The sequence below is a fragment of the Aplidium turbinatum genome, chromosome 4 (assembly GCF_918807975.1).
Source record: "Aplidium turbinatum chromosome 4, kaAplTurb1.1, whole genome shotgun sequence".
NCBI classification, from domain to species: Eukaryota; Metazoa; Chordata; class Ascidiacea; order Aplousobranchia; family Polyclinidae; genus Aplidium; species Aplidium turbinatum.
In genome coordinates, this window is record NC_137475.1 from 18,106,134 (window position 1) to 18,132,670 (window position 26,537).

At 40.3% G+C, this 26,537-nt stretch overlaps 1 protein-coding gene across 7 annotated transcripts in view; it reads right to left on the reverse strand.

The window, feature by feature from the left end:
• Positions 1 to 288: 288 nt before the first annotated feature.
• The window catches only part of LOC145769666 (aquaporin-3-like), a 138,441-nt gene continuing 112,192 nt past the window's right edge, over positions 289 to 26,537 (reverse strand). For 6 of the 7 annotated variants that reach the window (XM_082581338.1, XM_082581340.1, XM_082581341.1 and 3 more), the window contains 4 exons: positions 17,135 to 17,253; positions 12,319 to 12,433; positions 11,766 to 11,868; positions 289 to 4,139 (listed from right to left, as the gene is read on the reverse strand). In XM_082581338.1, coding sequence (XP_082437464.1) covers positions 3,920 to 4,139; positions 11,766 to 11,868; positions 12,319 to 12,433; positions 17,135 to 17,253 — 557 coding nt within the window. In that variant the 3' untranslated portion in view covers positions 289 to 3,919. The remainder of the gene's footprint in view (positions 4,140 to 11,765; positions 11,869 to 12,318; positions 12,434 to 17,134; positions 17,254 to 26,537) is intronic. The other variant, XM_082581336.1, reaches the window with a different exon arrangement.

Genomic DNA, 26,537 nt, shown 5'->3' on the forward strand with positions numbered 1-26,537 from the left:
TCCCTTTTATCCATTTCACCCTGTCCCTTGCATCTTCCTCCTTCAGTCCGACTTTTTTAAATTCATCCTTCACTTGTTGTTTCCACGTTCTTCTTGGACGACCGCGTTTCCTCTTCCCATCCACCTTTAGATCTAGTGCCTTTCTAAGAAAACTTCCTTCCTCCCTCCTTATCACATGTCCATACCATCTTACTCCATTTGCCCTTGCCAGTTGGTCAGCAAAATAGAACAGCGATTTCAATAAAGATGTGAAATAACTGAATAGTCGACAAAAATATAGCCCTAACGCCGAGTCGTTATAAACCCTTGGATAAAATGTAACAATATCAACCGTTCCACTAATTTTATTGGATAATGTGCCTTGTAACAAATTGTGAATTACCATGTGATAAAGTAAAGACATTAACGCTTTGTTCAGGATTCCTTCTACATCCGAGGAAAGAAGTTGTGGCTCTCTCCCGCTTTTCTGAAGAACAAATCCAGACCTACGTATCACTGCTTCCCTATTGCACCATACCAAATGTTGTAAAACCTATAAATATCATGTCGTTTCAACGTTGTTTAATGTTGAGTTGGGATTTTGTTCAATAGTACAGCAATATTGCACACCTGAGGACAACACTTTATTTAACATTTTTTCAACATGTGTGTAGTGCTAAAAATAACCATAGGAATCCAAGCTTTACTTATTGAAATAATTCAAGTGTATAAATCACAAATTGTTGACATATTGTTGGTACAAAGCACGGAATGCACAACTAACTGCTGAGAGTGGGGAGTAAAAATGCAAATACCCAGAAAAAATTCTAAACTGCTTTTGATCAACTCACTGAAAATTTAGGGTTGGATGCACCAAAACAGATTATCCACCAATCAAACAGATTTATTCGCGGACAAACTTTATTTCGTATCCACCAACCGTAGCCTAATCTGCTGATGAAAATCGCCGATTACTGATCCACAGATGAACTTTGCACAAACATATCCTTAATTTACCAATCAAGCGCTAAGCGTAATCGGCCTCAAGTTATTATCCGTTGGTGCATCCAACCCAAAATCCTTGAAAATGAAAACTCACAGGCTGAAATGGAATTGCAAGTTTTGTAACCTGTGAAGGGGACTAAAATTATTTTTTTCAAATACCATAAACAAACTATACCGAAGAAAAGCATAATGATGTCGATATATGTCAAATGTTTAGCGTAATATTTTGCAAGTTGTATAGTTTAAGTAGCTTAAATTCACAAATACCTTTGCACTGATGATGTGGATGCTTTGTCGTAACCAGGCTAAGCCTACGCCAGATTAATGAGTTAATAAAAATTACCTTTGGATTGATTCGTGCGGTTTTGTATCCTCTCTAGCTTGTTAAAGTAAACCATTGTAGTTTTAAGATATTAAAACAAAATTTAGGATTTCAGAACATTTAGCAGCACTTCGTTTGGAACGTCTCGTACTCTCAGAAAATTGTTTTGCTTTCCATGCCTCCTCAATCAGTGGTTTAGTGTTTTATCAAGACATATACACATTTATACAGAGCGGAAAGATAAGTTTTTCAACCAAGATACCACAGTGCAAACAAGTGATGAAACACCCTTTCCTTCCCACTATATCCCTTTGTTTCTAACAAAATTATAATATTACGTTGCCTCGACTCTCATCTGAAAACGTTACCTGCTCGAACTATGGTGTTGGGCTATCTTCCATGTACTTCATAGATTAAATTTTCTGATGGGCTATACAGATAGAGAGGATCGTAATCAGATTTTTATTTAATTAAAGTGGTCCACTATGCGCAAATGATCACGGTTTAGAAGTTGAAAGGAGTAGGCTAATGCATTTTTCATTATTTTTTTATTGTACCTCAGGATTGCAGGAATGTGCGAAACTTGTAATGAATTTCAGTTTTAAACATGCTGTGTACACTAACAAATGTAATAAAATTGACAAGCTCTGACGTTACATTCTTACATAACCTGTCTCTTCAACCCCTGCAACGCAACAGATCTAGAGCTGCATACTATTGTCTTTGCTACGAACATTTGTTCGTAGCGACGATTTCGTCGCACGTCAAGGCCATTCGTAACTATTACGAAGGTATTTGAATTGTAAGCTAGCTAGACTTCATACAGTCGTAGTTACGTTTTAAAACATCAAAGGAAGAGATGGAAGTTCTTTATGGAAGTATTTGCAAAAAAATTTCATCTTTTAATTTTTTCTCTGATGAAAAATATTACGACCTAGATCCTAAACTAGAGCATTGTTTTTCTAAACTTTTACGCTTTCCTTAGTGGGCTATGGAAAGTTTTAAGTGAGTGAAAATTCATAGATTTAAAAAAAGTTCTTAAATCTAATTGTTAAGTTTTATTTAATTTGCAAAGTGTACTCGAAATCATTCCCAAAAGTATCAGTGTTCGAAGTTCGAAGACGGGTGAAATCTAATAAAGAATACTTGACAAAAAGGAATGTTAGGATGCACTGTTGTAGACCTAACATTTTTGAGAATGTTTTAAACAGATACTCCAGCATTTCTTAACCTTTTTTACCTTCAATGCGCACCTGTAGACCTCTGAAAATGTGATGGCGAATCAAGGACGAATTTTTTTAGTATACCAATATTTTCATTTGCTTATAAAATTTTACTTTTTAGGCCTCGTAGTTGCATTATTTTTGAAGTACCGGTAAGACAAAAGATATAAAAATTTTATGTAAAAAACAACCTTTAATATTGTAATAATTTCAAACTACAATTTGAGTAGAGAGGTTACTTTTGTAGTCATAAACAAACAAAGCGTAACTGACCAACAACAACATTTAACATAAAAAACAAACGCCGAGCTACACTAAGTTAACTATTATTGAAGCGACCAAGAGAATACATGCAAATAAGCTACTATATAAAGTGAAGGATTTCATGAGTTATGCAACATGCGTGTTAGATTTTATTTTTACTTGAATGTGTACCCCAACCATTGCCATGAAAACGAATCAGATAACTGTAGCAAAGACTTTATGCACATCATTCAAGCAATCCGTGCGTTTACCGAATTTGAAACAAAACAACAGTTGTCTAAATTGCCATCCTTAGGCTTGTTGGTTTGTGACGTTTTATCTTTAACTTTTGCGCTCGGCAAACACGAACAAAAATTGCGAAGATGAATATGAAGCATTTTTTCTTTCATAAACATTAGAATACATTTTTATTCACGTGCAATTATTTTGAACAAATCTCGATCGTTCATAAAAAATCATGACAAAATTAAATCTTCGTGTTTCTAAAATCTTGTAGGCCTACCTAGCTCTCAGAGAAAAACACAAACGGCTTACGAATGACAAATATTCGTGTTCGCACTAAGAGCATAAAGTATGGGGCCCCGTCTTCGCGACTATTCGGTATTTGAACAGTCCTCACTTTGTCGTGTCCATGGCTACCAAGAGATATGGCCTGATTTGAAACATTCTGCAGAATTTTGCCAAGTATTGGTGGCTGAATGAAAAATTATGTTTTAATGTCTTTTTTACTGTCTTCCCCAGGTTACACAATCTGTTTTAACATCATTAGACGTTGAAAAACAAAAAATGATTCCGAAAATTTCAGTCAGACTTTTAATCGCTTTTTAGCTGCCCGATTAAGCGTGTTTCAACTTACGGTACTTTTTGTCATTTTCTACTGCGTCCCCAAGGCAACAAAACGCTTTTATATCATTACGCAGCAGCAATCTTAAAAAATTGCCGTCAGACACTAGCAGTAGAGGTAATCAAAATCTGCAAGGTGTGACAAATCAGGCTGCATCTCCAGATAACTATGTCGTGTCTTATAGCTACAAAGTGTGGTGTTGTGTGATTGTATGAAATCAAAGTGACTACACGCAGGATGTATGAAGTGTAACTGAAGATATGACACCTTTGATGAGATTTGTTATAATTTTGTATGTTCTGGATCGGGATGGTCTGACTTGATGTTTTCGCCTACAAAACTGTTTCTTTCTTCATCGTTACTTCCGTCAGGAGGATTTACAACATCTTTAGGTTTTCCCAAATGCATTCCAATCATAAGTTTGTAAATGAATGCTCCAAGCAAGCCTCCCATGCTTGGGCCAATGATTGGAACCCACCACCAATGCATGCCATTTGGCTCCCTGTAAACATAATCGTCATTATAAACAAAATACTGATTCAATCTTCGCGCGTTGGTGAGCATTGTTGTTAAACAGAAAGGAAATGCCAATCACTCGTGTCTTTGTGATAACCGATTATCGTAGAAATGTGACGTGACGGAACAATACAAAAGTAGGTAGACCACGCCTGAGCAGTCAACCGCGCTTTTCGGGGGTAAAGTCTGTAAATTTCCCCCACAAAAGTTCATGCCATATTAACCCATTAAACGCCGCACCTATTTCTAGAAGTTAATTTTTTTTCATTTTTTGATATGTTAGTAGCACCCTTCCAGTTTGGACAATTAGTAAAAAAAATTGAATTTTTTTTGTTTGTTTATACAAAATCTGAGGCGTTGCAGAAACGCAACGTCAGCGGTTAAGCGATAAATTTTTTTTTAATTGTTTGACTAATCGAGTGTTAAGACTTCTTTCCCTTTGCGTCTTCTGCGTCTCTCTTTTGACCGTTTTCTTTTTTTCCTTTGAACATATAAAAATCTAAGACCATATTTTAGTCAAGTGCGAAAACATAGTTTTTTATTCACAATTGCAAACAACGAAATCATGTGGCATAACAACATACGAGTAATGAAAGTACACGAAAAATGCACTCAATAAAACACAATGTCCTTGAACACATCTACTTTGGATTATGGCCTGTTTTTGTGGTACAATTCGTTGCAATGCTGATGAAGAGGAACATCACACATCCCACAAAGACAACGCGTTTGGCTGTGACACTGTCTGCAACGACGTCTTTTATTGCAGGGAATAGTTTTTAGACAGTGGTGCGATGTAGAATTATTTGGTCGGCTATATTCAAGAGCAAAAACACTTGGGCGGCCAGTGGCAAAGATTGCAAGCGTTTGGAGTTCAAAAGTTTCACAGTCACTTGTCGTCGAAACTCTAGTCCCAGCAATTTCCTTTCCAAATCTTCCAGCTTGTCAGCTTTTTTGCTTACAGGAGAAAATAAGAAAGAAGTCTTTTTCCTACTCCATTTTACTTCCGATAAGCTGCGTTATTTCTTTGGAACTGGGGTCGTTGGCACATCATCACTTTGTACTGGGTTGCAATGAATTTCAATCTCTCCTGCAGCGTCTGGTAGCACTGCTCCACTTTCTGTCAAATCGTTTTCGTCCATACCCTCTTCGTCGCTAACTACAGCAGGATCTGGTGGTGCTATGACCATGTCAATTTCATCTTCTTCACAATACTCCATATCTTCGAAATCGGCTAATGCCTCCTCTACAGTAGAAACTTCCGGCGAGACATTATTTAGTGTAACGTAATGCGTTCGGAAAAAATAGCAGTAGCTCGGCCTGCCTCTTGTAACAATCAGTTACCGTGCGACTTTGTGAGACAGAAAACAATATCCAGCTCTATTTCGGTCAAGCCATTAGTAAGACAACTAAGTATCGTTTAGAGTTGGAAAACTGGTTATTGGCCAGTAATTCTCAGAAATTATTTGCAAATCAGGTCAATTGTCACTTTGTTTCGTAAATGCTTTCTTAGCAAACAAACAGAAGTTTTCGCCCGTTATCAGCATCTCTTTACGAAACAACGATGCGTGTCTACTACACTGCATATGCATAATAAAGTATCGGTTTTACGCTGACGTTGCAGAAATGGTACAGCAAAGTTTGCACTTAAATATCTCCGGCTCTTCACACATTTAGAAGATGTGCTTACACTGGTATGTTCTAGCATCACTACACTATACTTTAAGCCAATTTTTGAAATTATTTTATTGAATTAATGCATATTGAAATACGACTAACAAAATGCGCTCGAAATGCGTGAAAAGTGTCGTAAAAGAGCGATGATTTTAAGTATACAAAATAAATTATTTTTTTTAAATAAGGTTTTAAACACTTTATGTAGAGTTCAAATGACAAGAATATTCATTTTTTTAGATAGAAAGTTGCTTTTGAAATGAGTTTATAAAGGCTCAAAGTAAGCGTTGCAGCAACGCAACGTCAGCGGTTAATGGGTTAAGATCGTTGTGGTCCAAGCGTCAAGGTTCTTGAACAATCATTTGTTCACGAATCAATATTAGAATTCGTTATCACTTGGATGGTATTCCCACGGACAAACTTTTTCAAGCAAAAAAAGTGATATGCAAAAATATTGGGGCAAGCCGTATTATTAACGTAACTTATTAGGCAACACTATACACTATATGCCCAGTCAAGCCGGTGCTAGAGAGAAGCCCAATTACGGATTCAAAGGACCCAACACCTGGAAGTTTTGTGTTCAAAGTAAACGCACGACAGCCAAATATCAAATTGTCATGCTGCAAATCGCGATTTCAAGTATTGAATCTTCTTCAGTAGAACTTTATGATCAGTAGCCCACAGTAAAATTCAAATCAGTTCAGTTTAGATAAAAGCTAAAATTGTTATGCGGTTGCTAAAAAACAAATAAATTTAGTCTACAAACAGTAGGCCTAATAATAATTTTTATGCAAATTATTTGCACTCTTTACTGATGTATGACCTATTTACAGAGGTGGGCAAAGTTACTTTCAAAAGTAACTGAGTTACAGTTGCTTGGCCAAAATGGTAACTGAGTTACCGTTACAGTTACCGATTTCAAAAATGTAACTAGTTACAGTTACTAGTTACTTTCAGTTACTCGTAAATCTCAACATAAACGCTGTAATCCAAATTTAAACAAACAATTATTTGCGGGAGGCGCATCCATTCTCCTCAACATTTATTAGATGTATCACGTACCCTGTGGTGCAAATTCTTTTCTAGTTACGCAGTTGCCTTTTCCTAATGTAATTTGTTTTCCGTCTGTCTGTTTTCCACACTATTGCTTATAATCATTGCGTGTTTCTTGATGCTTATAGTCAGTTAGTTATAGTTACTTTCAAAAAGTTTAAATTTATCGCAATTTATACATATTTTCAGATTCCTGATGAGGGCTTAAGTTAAGCCGAAAACGTTTGACTGTTGTAATAAACTTGTAAAATATGTACTTGTTGTAAAATATGTACTTGTAAATATGTAAAATATGTTGTTGTAATGCTCAACCCTGTGTTATTGTTGTGTTTTGCCTGTCTTTGGTACAAAAAAGCAAACTTTCTCCCGAAACTATATTCTCTTTAAATGCTCGAAACAAAAGAAATAATTTGTTTTCCCTGCTATGACTCGAAGTTACTTAGACATCGACTTCCGATTTTGAATCGAGAAAACAATGATGTAATAAGGTTGCGAACAGTGAACGTAACACCGAGACTCCGGGTCCTACATACTCCAAAACTACGGCTCCTGTACACCTCTGGCAGCTATACGACAGCAGTGGCCGAGTGGTTAGCGCGTTGGGCTCGCAGTCGAGAGCCTGCATGTTCGACTCCAGCCACCCGCACTTGCTGTTGTTTCTCTGGGCAAGAAACTTTACGATAATTGTTTCTACCCAGTGATCGATTTCGAGTAATGGGTAGTACCAAATTTAAGTAATAAGTAGAGTAGACAACCGGAAACAGACATTGCAGTCGGCTGCAGCGTGGGTCAGGTGTATGTCAGAAGGCGTACACCGATGCATAGCGCTCAAGTCCGCTTTCTCGCAATGCAGGGTAAAAATATAAAAAACAAATAAACAAACAAACAGCTGATAGAAAATCCAGGACTTGATTTGCTTTGTATCATCTTCTTTTCGTCCTTTTTCACGTCACGGAAAACGTAGTTTATGATTGGTTCGAGTTTTCATTTGCAGTGCCAGAAATATTTTTTGTTATGTCATGTGTATGTCAGAAGACGTACACCGATGCATAGCGCTCAAGTCCGCTTTCCCGCAATGCAGGATAAAGATAATAAAACAAAACAAACAAAAAAAAACATGAACTAAGCTATCAAGTGTTGCCAAACACTTTTGCTAAACATTGCATAGAAAGTCACATATTGATCAATCACGAAAAGCAATTAATTTAGCCAAATCAGTTCTCAAAAAGCGCTAAAAAAGAGCCAAATCGCCAAACCATAAATATGAAGCCAAACGTCTTAAAAAATCGCCAGATTTCTGGATTTTGGCGATGAATTCGCCAATATGGCAATCCTGCTCCATAAGATCACAAAACAAGAGCGCCGCGCATGGGCAGTGCTGCTCCGATACAGCTGCGAGAAGAATGCATTATGGCGCAACGCGCAGCAAACACGCATAAAGCATGACACAAACATGTGCAGAGAAATGGACAGCAATTAGAAACAGAAATTTCAATACAAAAGTAACTTGTAACTGTTGAAAAAGTGCAAAATAGGAACCAGTTACCGCGTTTCGTTACTTTTGGAAAATAGTAACGAAGTTACCGTTACAGTTACTCAAAAAGTAACTAGTTACTTTTGTAACTAGTTACTGCCCACCTCTGCCTATTTACCTTGATAAATTGCATAAAGTTGTTATTATTACTGCTCGTAGACTTAACTTATTTGTTTCTTAGCAACCGTATAACAATTTTAGCCTTTTTCTAAACTGGACTGTTGTAAGTGTTACTGTAGTCCAGGGCTACTCAACTGGCGGACCGCAGTCCGAATCCGGACCTTCTGGGTGTTGAAGGTGGACCTCGGGCTTCTGGAAGAATAACCTCATTGCCACATTTTAGGCCCTCTTTAAACAGATTTCCATTAGGGAGAAGCAATTTTTTGTGATTATCCAAGGAGTTGGGGGCCTTCGTCCCCAGACCCCCAACGCTTTGCCGTCTTCTCTGATGTGCGATCCACACAGCTACACTACAAAGAAACACAATACATTTTTTTCTTTTTTATTTCTTTGTTTGTGTCAGACAAAAATCCAAGTCGTGTTACATACTACCTGAAAAGTGTTTCGGTGCTCGTAGGCTATTGGTTGTTTAATTTTCGTGGTTGCAAATGAAATATTCAACGGACCGCAAAAATATTCAACTTGTCAAAATGGACCTTTGCTAACATTAGTTGAGTAGCCCTGCTGTAGGCTAGTGATTATTATTATAAAGTTGTCCTGAAGAGGATGTAATATCCAAAATCGCGACCTGCAACATGATAATTTACACTTTGTCGTACATTTAGGCTACCTTGAAAATAACAGAAGCGATTTCTGAAATTTTATACACGCAAAAAAACTGACCCTCAAGTTGACAGAGCTACCAGTACCAGATGTCTGTTCACATTGTTGCCTATGATTGAATAGGCTTACCATATTTTTGTGACTTCAAAGCTTTGTGTTCGGGGACGCCTTCAAAGACCAACCCCCTTAGTTGTGATTTTTTAACTTTACATTTTCCAATATTATTACACAGGCCTACATTTAAAGCCATCACGGCTGTCTTCATGGACTGTATTGTCATCGAGAGTTCATGCAAATATTCTCTGTGCCTAAATATCGGCTTCAGTTCGAACATAGAAAGGAATAGACGTTAATGTTACAAAATAATTCGAATTTAGATTTTTTCTGTACAGCAAAAGAAAGAATAATAAAAGCCTGTCGTTTTCAACAGTTTCTCTTTCTGCAAAATAATATCAAACCAGCTTCAAACCTTCACAACCTCAGTCATACCTCTCAAACAACACAGACTTTTACCAAACAAGTTTATAGTTGAATGACCAGCAAACTAACTTAAGTGAAGCTGTTAGAAGACTAATAATTTTTTCCCCGCTTTGCTGAAATAGCAGGGGGTTCATGTTACACAAGGGTTCATATTACACGCCTTTCCCCTACTAGTATTTGCAAAGCGGGACCGGTCGGAACGCCGGGACAAGACGTTAAAAAGCGGGACTGTTCTGCCTAAAACGGGACGTATGGTAGGCCTACATGAACCATACACTACAAGCTCCTTAATCCCGACTGCAATTTCATTGGTTTCTTTGTCAGCAAACTAGAGGGCTTATTCTTAGATCATGGGTGCCCAAAGTTTTTAGTCACGGGCCGCATTACATTTTTTACTCATTTTTGTCCTTAAAATTCGGCCTTAGCTTGAAGACTGTATGTTGTAGCAGTGCCGCTGTTAGGGTGTTTCGGGCCCTGTGCGGAATGTGCTTTGCGGGCCCCAATGATAATGATCCAATTCAGTAGCGTAGCTAAGTATTTTGAAAGGGGAGGGGAGTTTGACGGCCGGCGGGCGAAGCCTGACGGCGTGTTCGCCGAAGGCGACACCCAGCGGAGTGGGGTCTGGCGGACCTCCCCCAGAAAATTTTGAAAAATTACTTTGAGTGCATTCTGAGCGCTTGGTGCATTTTGAGCACATGTTCAACAAAAATTTGGGTATGAATATTAACTATAAAATAGTGCTGTCCGGTGGCATAGCAAAAGGATAAGATCATGTTTTCTTTGGCATTTTTCGGAAATAAAGCTGAGTCTCCATGTTTTCTTGTTGCTAATTCCTAAAGCCGCAACTGACTTCAGGGATACCGGTACTTGCTTGTGAATCGAATTGATTTTTTCTATTGGAAATGACAAAAATTACTGCATTTTCTTAGTAAATTGTGGGCCCCCTAATTTGCGGCCCTGTGCGATCGCACGGTTTGCACACCTCAAAGACCGGCACTGCTTGTAGGAAAGGCAGTCACGAGACGTTTTCAGTTATACAATCAACCCCGCTTAATTGGCTCATGTTTAATCGGACTACCCGCTTAATCGGACCATTTTTTGCAGGTCTGGAAACTGAATTGATTTTTCTGTGCAATTTTCCTCCCGGACCAGTGCCAGTCAACCTATTTCGTCCCCTGAACATTTCGTACCCTAAAAAGATCGAGAAAAAACAACAGAGCCGAAGTAGCTGATCGGAGTTGCCGCAAACATTTCAAAATTTCTCTCGATCTTTTCAGGGGACGAAATAGGTCGAAATTTGATTTTGTTACTCCGATGTTAGGGTAAGAAATCGGGGTACGAATTTTTCAGTGGACGAAATAGGTTGCATCCAGACTCAACATAGAGACATAGCTTTATTTCCGATAAACGCCAAAGAAAGCATGATCTTCCTTTTGCTATGCCACCGGACAGCACCATTTCACAGTAATATTCATACCCAAATTTTTGTTGAACATGCTCTCAGAATGCCCCAAATTCAAAGTAATTTTTTATAATTTTTTTGGGGAGGCCCTCCAGACCTCCGCCGCTGGGTGCTCGCCCGCCGACCGTCAAACCACCCCCTTCCCCTTTCAAAATACCTAGCTACGCTACTGAATTGGATCATTGTCATTGGGGCCCGCAAAGCATATTCGGCACAGGGTCCGACATACCTTAAGACCGGCACTGATCGGACCATTACTTTGCTCAAACGAACCACCCTCCCACTAAAAATAGGTTTTGTAGTTAGCTTTTTTTTCTTTTTTTCTACATGTGTTTGGCTAGATTAGCCTACATTTCTTTGAATTGATTAATTTTGTTTAGTAGCGTGCTTCGCAACTGTTGCCGTGGCTGAATCCATCTAGTGTTAAAACTGAGAAGTGCAACAGAGTTGAGCTCAAGCTTCTTGTGCGGGTCATATTCAATTGTGTTTTCAAAATTTGACGCGGGCCAATGAAAACTGGACCGCGGCCGCAGTTGGCCCGCAGGCGTAGTTTGGACACCCCTGTTTTAAACAGTCGAGATCAAGATTTTTTCTTATTGTAGTAAATAAAGAACCGTCATTCTCACGTAAAAACTGCCGAGCCCCATCCAGCGCAAGCGGTGAAGAGCCTTGGCCCGAAGTCACGAGCAGGGTTGATGGCGTAACCGCAATTGACGCCAAAAGAAAGACCTGTAAACCAGGTTGATGTAACGTATATCAATCGTCAGTGAATTAAACTTTGCAGAAGAGAAGGCAATTATGACTATAAACAGCTCTTATGACTACAAATAGTAAAAATCATCGAAATTGTTGAAAACGATACACCAACAATCCTTATAATTTCTAAAACTTTAGTTTTCCATTTGCCTAAAGATACTACACTAGCAAGAAGACAACCATCCTCTTCTACCGCCTTTACATCAAATGTCATGACAACAAGTTGCCAAAGAATTTAAAAGCCGATAAGATCCAGCCTTGAACACGTGTCCGTCAAGTGATTTTTGATGAAAGATCAAGTCTCACTTTAGACCAAGAGCAATGAAAATATACAGTAAATATATTTTTTAATCATCATTGTAAATATAGGCAGACATCGAACTGCCTATACTGGAAAGATAATTTTACAAAAATTAAACTCACCGATTGTGAAGACAAGCAAGCCGATGATAATTGGTGTCAGCCCAGATGTGATGTTATTATTTTTTCTATCAGTGACGGCAAATATAATGCCAACCAATAAGGCAGTGGCGAAGATCTGCGACAAATAACATTGGTAGGCCTATCTCATATAATTTAGGCTATTTGTATTTTGTGTCAAACTCAAATTGATCCATATCACGACCAAACACAAGAAATAAAAAAAGCAAATGCAGAAAAAACATAACACTGGCCAAAAAAAATTGAAAGGAACGGAATGTGAGAGTCGTTTTAGGGTATCTCGAGACCTCTGATTCCGAAAATGCACTTGCTATTTGTTTTAAATTGGCTCTAGTTTTTGAGATGCAATGAAATATTTCTTTCCGCAGTTGAGAGTAGGCTACTTATAGACTAAACGTCGTGTCGTCAATTACATGGGCATCACTGAAAGTAATTCAAGCATATTTCTGAGTTCTATAGGCTAAACAGCTGTTTAACCTTTAACGCTTACTAGCCTAGTAACCAGAAAATGGCTTGGGACGGATGGCAGATTTTAAAATGGAAAATGAATAAGAAATGGACGACGAAATGATGGGATGAAAGACAGTCTTCCATCCTATCATGAACCAACCTATAAGAAAAAATATCTCGAGATTTCACAAATTCATTCTCAATAGCACTGGCAAACACATCCCAAGCGGAGTAGACTACGGAAGCATATATTCCCGCATGGACAAAAGACAGCAAAACCCTTCTAACAATGTACCAACAAAATAGCAGCACTCACGTTTCTACAGAATTGAACTACTGAACTCCCTCAGTCAATATAAAAAAGACAGATGGATAGAAACGATACAAAAAATGGACTTCAAGCACCCTAGCCATGAAGCGTGGAAACTACTCAGAAAACTTGATCCTTCCGCCAAAAGAACATCAACTGCAGCACCACCCATCACGGCACAGCAAAGGAAATTGCTAAACACATTAAACAACGGAGCACTCACACTCCTAACAATAAATTCGAAAGCATGATAAAGAAACAATATCAAGAGTTGTATAATGGCTATCCAGAAAACGATGATGATCTCACATCACCAATTCCCCTATCAGAAATCAAAATAACGATTAAAAGCACGACATCAAGCCGAGAAGTTGGTGTCCAGAGAATTCACTCCAAAATGCTTGAAAAACTAAGATAAGAGCCTACACAGACTCGCCACAGCTTTCACTAACGTTTTAAACAAAAGAAAATGCCCCTCAACATGGAAAACAGCCTAAGTTATTACACTAATAAAGTCTGGCAAAAACCCGAACAAAGCCTATGGCACTGGATGTCCGGCACTTTTATAATACCATTATAAAGAAGGCACAAATTAGATAGGCAGGCCACCTTCACCGGATGCCATACCATCACATTTCAAAACAACTGTTGTAAGGAGAACTAACTAAAGTGGTAGACACCAAGTGGGTGGTCAAACAAAACGCTTGAAAGACACTTTGAAAGCCTAAATAAAAGAATTCTCTATCGATGTTGATTCTTGGAAAGACTTAGCCGCAAAACGACAAACATGGCGCAGCCTTATTTCCGAAGGCGCAGAATCAGCCGAGAAAAAACGCATCAGCTATCTGCTGTCAAAAACGGGAACAGCGCGAGGCCGAGCCCTGAACAATAGTGCAGTCGTGGGACCTTAAAACGTGGTGTTTGTGGGAAATTCTTTTTATCAAGCTGATACTTTGTTCAGACCTTCCCCATACTATGCCGATGGCTCAAAAAAATATCTCCATCCATCGGATGATGGGAAACCTCTTTTTAGGCCCTTTTTTCAAATGACGTTACAATTCCTTTGGGTCCAAAATATGAAAATTTCAAGTTTTTCAAAATAGGACATATTATACATCTTTATTAGCATTTTTCAAAGGGAACAACTTTTTGTATTAACCAGAACCCTGAAAATGTACAGAAAAAGAGTTATTACCGATGTAGGAGGTTGGGACTTTTTCTGGCTTCTTTCTTTGTTCTCTGGGGCCGAGGGTTTATCCTTTTACCACCCCAGAGACGCCCTGATGTGTCTCTGTTTGTTGTCATTAGCCTGTTTTGTGCAGTTACCAGGACTCACCGCGAGGAGGTTGACAACATGAGTCCCAGTTATTACCGGAGGTTGACAACATGGTTGACAACATGAGTCCCATATAGTCCCAGTTATCAGTTATTACCGATTAAGCAAAGAGATAAATCTATGAATTTCAGGCAAATCTGAAATTATTTGTCACTGCTGGACTTATCCTTCTATATTCTCGAGAATTAAACAAAGTAAGCGAAACATAAATTGAAGCTATCAATAATTATCATCAAAAACGTCAAAGATGTTGCCTTTATGCTCGTCTTCTTCGTCTTGTCACGTTTCATCTTCATTGTACGAGCATTCCTATTCTTCGGTACCAATATCGAAGTTCTGCAGAAGTGAAAAAAAGTTTTTATTCTTAACCCAAAATCAGATGATTTGTAGTACCGGTACGGGACTATTACGACGCCCCTCTTTTCGACAATTGTGTCTGCTTTCTTGCGTTCTCTTAGGCGTGGTACATTTCCAGATTGGCCTTGCAAAGGTTCATTGCTTGAGCAGATAATCCCCATACCATGAAGTTTACCTTTACCAGATAACGTAGCAGTATTGTGGTCTATATTATCTGCGACCCATTGTGCAAATATGTGGTAGCGTGTGTCTGCTCTACAAAACTAGAGTCAACGTTCTGAATCGCAGATTGCTTGAATCGTAGCACTTCATCAGCTGTAATTGTAAATCCAAGTTTGAAAATGTGTGACAAGCCATTTAGATCCAACGGTCTTCTCTAACTGAACACCAAATCCAAATAAAATTGGTGCGATCACTGTCCTCGGTCTTGCGGCCTGTACTGTACAATGCATTGATTTATGCTCAATTTCTTTACCTCGGATCCAACCAAATGCGCCATAAAGCGATCCAACGATTCAGGAACCCAATTTCTTCCTTTGTCAATATCAGCAATAACTTGTTCGTTTGGATATTGTGATTTTGAAATTTTCAGTTCTCGTATATCCGTATACTGTATATCGTATATCCCACTTGAGGAGGTGTCTTTGTACCAGATCGCCTTTTCCAGTTAGTTTTTTCCACTTTTGATCGTAGCCTATAGGCCTATCCGCTTTTATGATTTTAGCTGCAGCTGACAGAACACTTTCTTTCGTTGAAAATTTGTCATCTCTCTAAGGATATAGTCTGCCATGTTCTTGAAGCAAACCAACTCGGAATGGCGACCTTCACCTTTCACAAATTAGACATGTTCTTTATAGCGACTCTTCAATTTATCTCGAAAGGTTTTCAGTGAATACCCGTTTTTGTTAAAACTCCAAAATCTTTTCATGAAGCTCTATAACAGAATATATTTCACAAATCCATCGAGTTTTCAAAGTGGTAGCAAAACTTCTCAAACGTTTCTGTCATTTCTACGTCGGCGGGTCTACCTGCAGAAGATCTTCGATTCTCCTCGTTAATGCGAAAGTCTACCATGCATGGTGAATGATCAACAGCTTCCTCAGCAACAAATTCCTTGCAACTCTCCATTCTTGCGAGGATTTTCTGTCCCCATTCATCTCCTCTTTCCTCAGCACGTTTGAGCACATTTGTACGCAGTGAAAGTGTCATTGCTTCTCTAAAGGTGTTTTTTTTCGCACGACATGTGTTGCAACTCTTTTCACACAAAAAGCAATCTTCTTTCCAATTAAACACATGGTCAATGGATGATCGAAGTTTTTGACAGGTACTGGGCGTTCGATCGATCTCGGGTCAGTAAAGCGTTTTTATGCAGTTAATGTGCACCACAATGTTCGATTCAGAAGCTTCAAGTTGTGCCAATTTCTTGTGCAGGTCTTCTCCTTTCATCTTACATGTTTTCTTCATACTTTTTAAGCCCTTAGACCCAACAACATTCTTAGGCGAATCTTCATCTTTTCTACACAAGATGCAGATATCAATTGAGGCTCTATCGTGTGGGTTTCTAAAATAGAGGTGATCTATTACAAAATAGGTATGACGCTTGCTTACAACTTTTATTGAATTATAATGTCATTATTTTAGTTTGATAGCACAATAATAAAAATCCATCTTCAAGTAGAAATCTTACTTCACCGTTGTTACTTAAAAAATGTCTTAGAGCACTTACTTATTGCTACCAGATTTACAATCGCAATCAGAGATGTTCATTTAAGTCCATTGACAAGGCTTCTTATTTCCAACGCTGTATGAGCTATTTTTTATCTATAGCCTACTGTATATTTCATTATATTGTTTAGTAATATCTATGAAAACAAAACAAAAATACATTTTACATGTTTCTTCACTATTTTTTTTGCAATGGAATGGGTTCTTTCATGTTTGAAGGTATACACACTAAATTCCATCAAATTTTCTCAAAGTTTAACAGAAATTTGCAAGTTTTAACCCCTAGCTATTTTTCTGTGCATTTTCACGATTATGGTTAATAAGACAAAAACTTGTTCTCTTTGAAAAAAGCTAAAAAATGATGTATTTTAATAAGTCCTATTTTGAAAAACTTGAAATTTTCATATTTTGGATCCAAAGGGATTGTGACGTCATTTGGAAAAAGGGCTCAAAAGGGGGTTTTCCATCATCCGATTGATGGGGATTTTTTCTGAGCCATCTGCATAGAACGGAGAAGGTCTGAACAAATATCATCAGCTAGTATGCTATCCTTTCTTATCGACAAAAATTTTAAGCGCTAAACGGCCTATGGTTTCAAAACTTCATTAGAAAAACTTTACCTGATCCCACAAGCCACCACCGATCGACAAGTAGTCTTGAGGGTACGTGGCAAATATTCCTCCGGTCCCATTCTCCCCCAGAACTTGACGAACACCCCCATCATAGGCATTCAGTGCTTCTACGTGAATACAGGGTAATGAATTAAAAAGCTTAAACAATGTAGTTCGCGTAGCACTGCTGACTTTCACACACTAAAGTTACTGTACTAAAGTAAATGAATTTACCTAGTTGAAGCCTTGTTACTCAACGCAACAAACAGTTTACCAGCCTCGGTTACTGTTAAATGGTATAGCCTAGCCTAAATGGAAGGCTATGCTATACTACACAGCCTATATATGTATTTTCCAAAGGGATAAATTATTTCTTGGTATGCAGGCATTGTTTCTTGGTATTCTTGGCAAAAACAATGCCAATGAATGCAAATTAGCAGAACCCTCAGTTGATTGACCTAGTTGAAGCCTTGTTACTCAACGCAACAAACAGTTTACCAGCCTCGGTTACTGTTAAATGGTATAGCCTAGCCTAAATGGAAGGCTATGCTATACTACACAGCCTATGTATTTTCCAAAGGGATAAATTATTTCTTGGTATGCAGGCATTGTTTCTTGGTATTCTTGGCAAAAACAATGCCAATGAATGCAAATTAGCAGAACCTCAGTTGATTTACCTAGTTGAAGCCTTGTTACTCAACGCAACAAACAGTTTACCAGCCTCGGTTACTGTTAAATGGTATAGCCTAGCCTAAATGGAAGGCTATGCTATACTACACAGCCTATATATGTATTTTCCAAAGGGATAAATTATTTCTTGGTATGCAGGCATTGTTTCTTGGTATTCTTGGCAAAAACAATGCCACTCTGATTAGTGCTTATGTCCCCCCACCATGACCAACAATTCCGATGCAAAGGAAAAATTCTATGAAGAACTAGATTCTCTTATTGCTTCCATCCCCAAATCGGAGAAGTTATTCATTCTTGGCGATTTCAATGCCCGTGTTGGTTGTGAGCACCAGGTCTGGAATGGCGTTATTGGAAAACATGGTATAGGAAAGTGCAAGAGCAATGGTTTTCTTCTGCTAAAAGCTGTGCCACCCATGGCATAGCTATCACAAACACTATGTTCCGTCTTCTTACCCGAAACAAAACATCATGGATGCACCCCGCTCTAAACACTGGCATCTCATTGATTTTGTCATAACCAGAGCCAAAGACGAACATGACGTACGTGTGACCAAAGCCATGTGTGGTGCTGACTGCTGGACTGATCACCGCTTAATAGTCTCCAACCTAACGCTTCACATCAAGCCCAAGAGAAGATCTCAAGGCCAAACAGTCACAAAATGGCTCAATATTAACCGGCTGAAGTCCCCTGACACTGTAAAGGAGTTCCAATGTGCCCTGAGAAACAATCTCTCAATCACAACCAGTAGTGATAACAACATTGAAAGTCAATGGACCACTTTACGAGACACATTACACTCCACCGCATCTAAGGTACTAGGCCCTGCAGTCAGAAACCATCAAGACTTTGATGAAAACGATGCAGAGATTATGGAAATGCTGGAAACCAAGCGTCTTCTACTTAGAGATCACCAACGCAACCCCTTGGATGTTTCTAAGAAAACTGCCTTTACCAATATACGCAGCAAGATTCAAGCCCAGTTGCGAAACATGCAAGACTCTTGGCTTAGTGCTAAAGCTGATGAGATCCAAAGCTGTGCAGATAGGCACGACACTAAGCGCTTCTACACCGCCTTAGAAACTGTGTATGGTCCGTCCACCTCTAAACCACGCCCTTTCTTTAACATCAATGGATCAACTCTACTCACTACCAAGAGCCAAATCTTAAAAAGATGGGCCGAACACTTCAATAGGCCTTCAGAAATAAACGACGAAGCCATTGATCGCCTCCCTCAGGTAACCATCAATCGTGAACTTGACGCCCTCCCAACAGTTGATGAAGTTCAGCAAGCCATCGACCTTTTACCTCTGGGAAAAGCTCCTGGACCTGACTCTATACCAGCAGAGATCTACAAATCAGGTGGCAAAGGCCTTGTTGACAGTCTTACTGACTCATTTCAGTTAATGTGGGTTACAGGTGTACTTCCTCAGGATTTCAAAGATGCATCGACTAGAAGACCTTCCAGGTCACTTCGCATAGGGTGGCTGCTCGACTAGAAGACCTTCCAGGTCACTTCGCAGCCACCCGTTGCAGTATCCACACATTCTACGTTACCGTTTGTTTTATCTGACTTTGCTGAATATGTGTGTTTATACTCGCAACAAATAAAATGTCAATCAATCAATCAATCATCTATAGTGCACATTTTAAAAACGCAAGGGAAATCCCCAACTGTGCGACAACCATCGAGGAATCTCCCTTCTGTCAATTGCTGGAACAATTCTGGCTCGTGTCTTACTTAACCGCCTCTTGAACCATCTCGAGCAAGGCCTCCTCCCTGAAAGCCAGTGCGGATTTTGCCAGGGCCGAGGAACTGTGAATATGAACTTTGCGGCCAGACAGCTTCAAGAAAAATGCATGGAGCAACACCAAGACCTCTACACTGTCTTTGTCGATTTGACAAAAGCTTTTGATACAGTGAGTAGGGAAGGATTGTGGAAGATCGTGCACAAATACGGATGCCCAAACACATACATCTTGTTGACGTTGTTGATGACAATGAATTCTCTGAAGCCTTCCCAGTTACAAATGGCGTAAAACAGGGCTGTGCCTGTGTCCTGGCACCTACTTTATTTAGCATGATGTTTTCAGCAATGCTAACAGATGCTTTCAGAGATGAAGACTGCAATGGTATCCCAATTCGCTTTCGTTGTGACGGAAAACTGTTTAACCTGAGACGCTTCAAAGCAATCAACAAAGTGACCAAAACTGTCATTAAGGAACTTCTGTACGCGGATGACTGTGCCCTGAATGCCTGCTCCAAAAGCAAAATCCAACAACAAATGAATAAGTTCTCCTCTGCTTGCGATAATTTTGGACTAACAATCAGCACTAAAAAAAACAGAGGCAATGTATCAGCCAGCCCCTGGAAAATCCTATAGCAAACCACTCATTACTGTAAACGACCAGCAATTGCATGCATGTCGAAGTTCAAGTATCTCGGTAGTATTCTTTCTAACACAGCCACCATAGATCTGGAAATCAACAACAGAATTGCCAAAGCATCTATCGCCTTCGTTAGATTAAGGTCTAACGTGTGGGAGAGGCGGGGAATCAAACTGCCCACAAAGCTAAAAGTTTACAAAGCTGTTATTCTGACGACCCTTCTGTATGCGTGTGAGGCCTCGACTCTTTATAGAAGACACGTAAGGCAGGTAAACCACTTCCACTTTTCCTGCCTCCGAAAGCTTCTCAAGATTCGATGGCAGGACAAAGTCCCAGACACCGAAGTTCTTAGTAAAGCGAACATGCCCAACACTCTTACCCTCATAAAAAAAGGCACAAATAAGATGGGCTGGCCACGTCCACCGATGCCGAACCATCGCATTCCTAAACAACTGCTCTACGGAGAACTGACTAACGGTAAGCGTATTTGTAAAACCTACTGTTAGACGGCACTATAAGCAAAATTGACCAATCAGAACGCAGCAAGCGATTCACACTTCTCCCAGGAGGAGAAAATTTCTCCGAGAAAGAGAGATGTTTGAGCTTGAAGTAGAGTTGCCAGGTGCACAATTTACTCAAGGTATTATTGTTTACGAGTTTTTCGAATGCAGCTCTTTAGGCCGAAATGAAACGAAACAGAACTCTTTCTGAAGAATATACTTACAAACAAATCCAAAACAACAAATTTTGCTTCGATTGACATGGTTTTTGTTTGGAACAATGCTACTGTTTTGTTATTGATGGATCATAATTTTGGAATTTTTGGCCTAATTTTAACTTGCAAGTATTAAGCTAAATCTTATTGCAATATACCTGAGAATTTGAAGAATACCTGGCAACCGTGGATGAAGTGTGAAACACTTCGAAAATCTTGGCAGTTAGATCGGCATGTAGTCGAAAAGATGCCGGTGTATTCTCTAGCGTTGGAGTTATTCTTAGTTGATAGAGTCTACAGTATTTTGAAACATAATTTGCATGATGGTTTGTTCGTTTAATATTAGGGTCATAAATAAACAACCCAAGTCCTAACCCCAGGATGACAGAAGTAGTATATAGTGAGTTTTATCCTACGGATTGGTGCTTGACGTCACTATGACATCACGTATGACGTTGCTGGATCGATGACATCATTCGATGACGAAACGGGGATAACGACATCATGCGATGACATCAGCTGCCTTGTTGTGCGGGCTTCATAGTGTAAAGCAAACACCAATCCGAATCGGATTGGTGATTGACGTCACAATGACATGACGACACCGAAATGACGACATCATGAGATGATGTACATTGTGACGTCGCACCTGACGAAGCTGGTTTGACGACATCGTGCAATGACGTACATTGAAACTTGAGACAACGATGTTTGGATGACGCCATCATGGAATGACAGTTTATAGAAAACCAACAGGTGACGTCAGGACAATACGTGACATCACCACCACCGAAGCACATTGGACAGCAAAGTGGCAACCAATGATTCACATCCACTCACGTGATACGCGTCAGTTATCACACCACCCATGGTAATTCCCCACATGTTTTGCCATAAAGATACATAACATTCCATTGCACAACACATTCGCCGTATGGTGCAATAACAGAAAGTCTAAAAATGGAAATGAGGTCAGTGGTATCGCGATTGGCCACATTCCAGACATGGCCCGGTGAAAATAAACCCAATCCACTGGCATTGGCTGAAGCCGGATTTCAGTACATTCATATACAGGACAAAGTGAAATGCTTCGCATGCAAGGGTGGACTTAGGGACTGGAGACACGACGACGATCCATGGAAAGAACACGCCAAATGGTTTCCAAGGTGGGTATCGCAATAAGTGATTGTGGCAACAAGTCGTGTAATTAACTGTATTATTGTTCAGATGCAGTTTTCTGATCAAGCAAAAAGGGAGGGAGTACATACGGAAAATCAACTGTCAAAACCCACAAACAGACAATTTAATAATGAAGTTAGAAAACACCTTCTCAACGATGGCTATACAGTTCGGATTTTCCAAGGACTTGGTGAAGGATTTAGTAGAAAAAAAGCGGTGTACCGGGGGAGAATACACAAAGCTACTCGATTTGGTGACAGACGCACAAGAAGCCGAACGAACACAAGCCGCGGAGCAGACCCCAGACATTACCACCATAATCAAAGTTCAAACACCCAAGAAGCAATCAAACACCTCAGAATCATCCAAACAAACACACAATGATAAACCAAAAGAGAAATGGGGTGGCTTATGTAAGGTTTGTCTGGACCTGGACATGGATACATTACTCTTCCCATGCCAGCACATGTGCTGCTGTATCGAGTGTGCAAAGTCACTGAAATCGTGCCCGATTTGCAGAGCAAAGCTGACAAAGATCATGAAAATTTACAGATCATGATCACCCTATATAAGCAGACAACCGCAGTGCAATGTGGAGAGATGAATGAAAGATTGCAACACCCATTTACATGCGTCATCAGCGGACCTACGGGAAGTGGTAAAACAAACTTCGTTACAAAAGTGCTAAAACATGTGAACGAGATGATATCACCATCACCACAATCGATCACGTGGTGTTATGGAGAATGGCAGCCCTTGTTTTCATCCATACCAGCAGTGGAATTTATCCAAGGACTGCCACCACCGGATCATTTCGATGTAAGAAAACGGAACTTACTGATAATCGATGACCTCATGAATGAAACAAATCAATCTGTTACCAATCTCTTTACCAAAGGAAGTCATCACAAAGACATCAGCGTAATGTACATCGTCCAAAATCTTTTCAACAAAGGAAAGGAGCATCGGACAATTAGTCTCAATGCCCACTACCTGATTGTATTTAAAAATCCGAGAGATGTTTCACAAATCAATCATTTGGGTAAGCAAGTCTTTCCAAGGAAGCCCGGCATCATTCAAGAAGCGTTCGACGATGCCACGTCGACACCATACGGCTATCTCCTTTTGGATTTTAAACAGACGACACCGGAAAACATGCGCTTGCGTACAAACGTTTTTCCCGACCAAACAACCATCGTATACGTGCCCAATGTATAAAAGCTAACGCAAGTCATAGAAGGCTTGATACATTGTAAGCATGTCAGCGAGGCTAGAACGTCACATCGAGACGCTCAAGACACTTGCAAAGGCCAAGCCACAGATCGGAAAAGCGGTAATCAAAACAGCTAGTGACGATCTGGTCAAGTGCATTTGTGAATGTGCCCATAACGTGCTGAAGGGTAACGTCCGTATCACCCCAAAGCAAAAAAACAAACTAAGACGACACAAGACAACACTGCGTCAAGTTGCCAACAAGACCATCGGAATTAAACGGAAAAGAAGAATTATACAGAAAGGAGGATTCCTGGGTACACTTCTGGCAACGGTCATCCCGGCACTCGCCGGCCTGTTGTTTGGGAAGTAATGGAAAACGTTAAAAAGATGGCACTGGTCGATGCCCGGATGCTGGATCAGATGAGAGAAAAGGAGGACATTAAACGATCAACAACCACAAAGGTTATGAACGAATTGGATAGAGAAATGCATACCGTGCTGGAAAGAACAGACCTCGACGAAGACACAAAACTGACAATGTACCAACAAATACTTCAGAGCTATATAACTCACCAGCAAAAGCAAATGAACCAACCAATGGCAATCGAAATCAAAGAAAAATCGGACCGCAGCTGGGTTGAGAGAGACATACTCTTTCAGGTACCAAAGTCATACGTATCACGCACAAGGGAGTTGATGAGCCTCATTGACAATCATCCCTTGGTGAGCTGGGATGACAAAGGTCAATTCATGTACAAGAACGAGGCTGTTCCAAACACCAGCATCAAAGAATTGATAAACACGGCAATCCGCAAGCCCAAACAAACCAAACCGACCGGGTGGACAACGTTTCAAAATGCTTTAAAAGAAATGAACGCTCCTACCGCCTTCATTCAAAGGGTTGCAAACAAGCCAAAAGCATCATGGGATCGATGGAAGTGAGCTACTACGATCCGGCCAAACCATCAAGCTACGGAGGTGTTGAAAGACTGCAGCGTGCCACAAAGACTCCTGTGAAGGAATGGTTGATGTCACAGGACGTTTACACATTACATAAACCGATAAGACATCGTTTTACCCGTCGTCGAGTGATTGTCGAAGGTATAGATGCCCAATGGCAAGCTGACCTTGTGGACGTGACAAAGCTGAAGGAGGATAATGACGACTTCAAGTACTTGGTGACATGTATCGATGTGTTTTCAAAGTTTGCATGGGTTATTGCTATTAAAAATAAATTTGGTAAAACACTTGTGCGTGCTTTCTCCGAGATTCTCCGTATCAGCGAACGAAAGCCGAGAGTGTTACAGACGGACAAGGGCAGTGAATTTAAAAACGTTTACTTTTAAAAATGGTTAAAGGACAACAACATCCACTTTTTCACAACCCACAATGAGGAAACAAAAGCGAGTGTAGTGGAACGCTTCAATCGCACCCTTAAATCACGCATGTGGCGATATTTCACCCGCCACAGAAGTCACAGATACGTCGACGTGCTTTCGGACTTGACTGAAGCATACAACCATTCATACCATCGGAGTATTGACATGTCACCGGTGTCAGTATCGCAGCAAAACGAGGGTGCTGTCTGGGATACGCTGTATAAAGACAAGATTCGGATACCGTACAATGCCAAACTTGCAACAGGTACAGTCGTACGTATCACGAAAGTCAAAGGAAAATTCCGCAAAGGTTACCTTCCTAACTGGAGCGAAGAGCTGTTCATCGTACACAAAGCCGTAAAGGGGAATCCCCCTTATTACGTGTTGAAAGACCTCGATCAAGAGCTTCTCGAAGGTTCCTTTTACGAAGAGGAAGTGCAACGGGTTATAAAAGAAGACAACGTTTATCGCGTTGATACAATTGTTGCACATCGTGGCAAAGGCAAGAAGAAGCAAGTACTCGTCAAGTGGCTGGGATATCCTGAAAAGTTCAACACGTGGATAGACGCATCGGAGATTATCGACTATGCCTGATTGGAAATTCTGCGGGAGAAGTGTGCCCCGCAGCGAGATTGTGTTTTTCTGTCAGATCATTGTCATTTATACGATCGTAGCCACAAGCATATACAACCTCTCGGTTGACAAAAAACCGTCCAGTCTGTGGGTGGCCCTGCTCAGCAGCTCGCTTGGTCTGTTGATGCCGAATCCAGTGATTAGGACACAAAAAAAGAAAAAAAGAACAGACGAAGAAACAAATGTTTTTTCTGACTCTGCCTAGTAACAGTTCCATGACCTACTTCCCCGACAACACCATTACCGGATTCACGACAAGGCTACCGAAAGAAATCGATTTGAACGGATCATGGGAAGCGGGCGTGACCGACATACAATACCCACACACATGGCATAATGTCCCTGAAGGACAGGGATGGATGATTTACACGAATCGGGGGGTCAGCACGCGCATAAATATCGAAGCAGGTCACTACGGCTCGGCAAAGCAACTTTTCAGAGCTATTGCAAACAGTGCTTTGGAAAACATACCGGAAAGAACACCACCGTTCCTATTCACACTCAATAAGACAACAGGAAGAGTGAGACTAGGCTTTCCACGTCAAACAGAAGGCACCGCAGTACGTCGTAGCGCCAACGACTCCAGACAACTTGCCGTAAGCGACACTCTGAAAAATATCTTGGGATTCGAAAGCAACACACTGGATCGGAGCACTGAAGGCATCAGGGCATTCGACTTGAAACAGGCACCGTCTTCTCTGTTTGTGTATTGCGACATACTAGAACCACGCGTAGTCGGAGACAGTCTGGTCCCACTCCTTTGCATTGTCACACCCGAAGGCAGATACGGCGAAACGGTTCACAAGGTCCTTCCAAAAGTCCACTATCATCTGATTCAGAGGAGGAATTTCTCGACGATTCGCATAGACATAAGGGACGACACCGGAGCGAAAGTACCATTCCAAAAAGGAAAAGCGATAGTGACACTGCATTTGCGCAAACGAAGACTCGCCCACATCTGAACCATGCGAAAAACGTATTGCTGTGACCGTGCCGCATACCAACGCTATTACACACAGCAAGTCGGGAACGGAAGCCCCTTCTTTTCAGGCTCACCCAATCAGCGCGGCTACGGCTTGGGCAGCATCTTTTCCGGTCTGGGTCGAGCCATTCTACCTCTGCTCAAGAGCGGGGCCAAAGCAGTCGGTAAGCAAGCGTTGCGTTCTGGTGTTCAAATTGCCAGCGACGTTTTGCAAGGAGAAGATCTCAAACAGT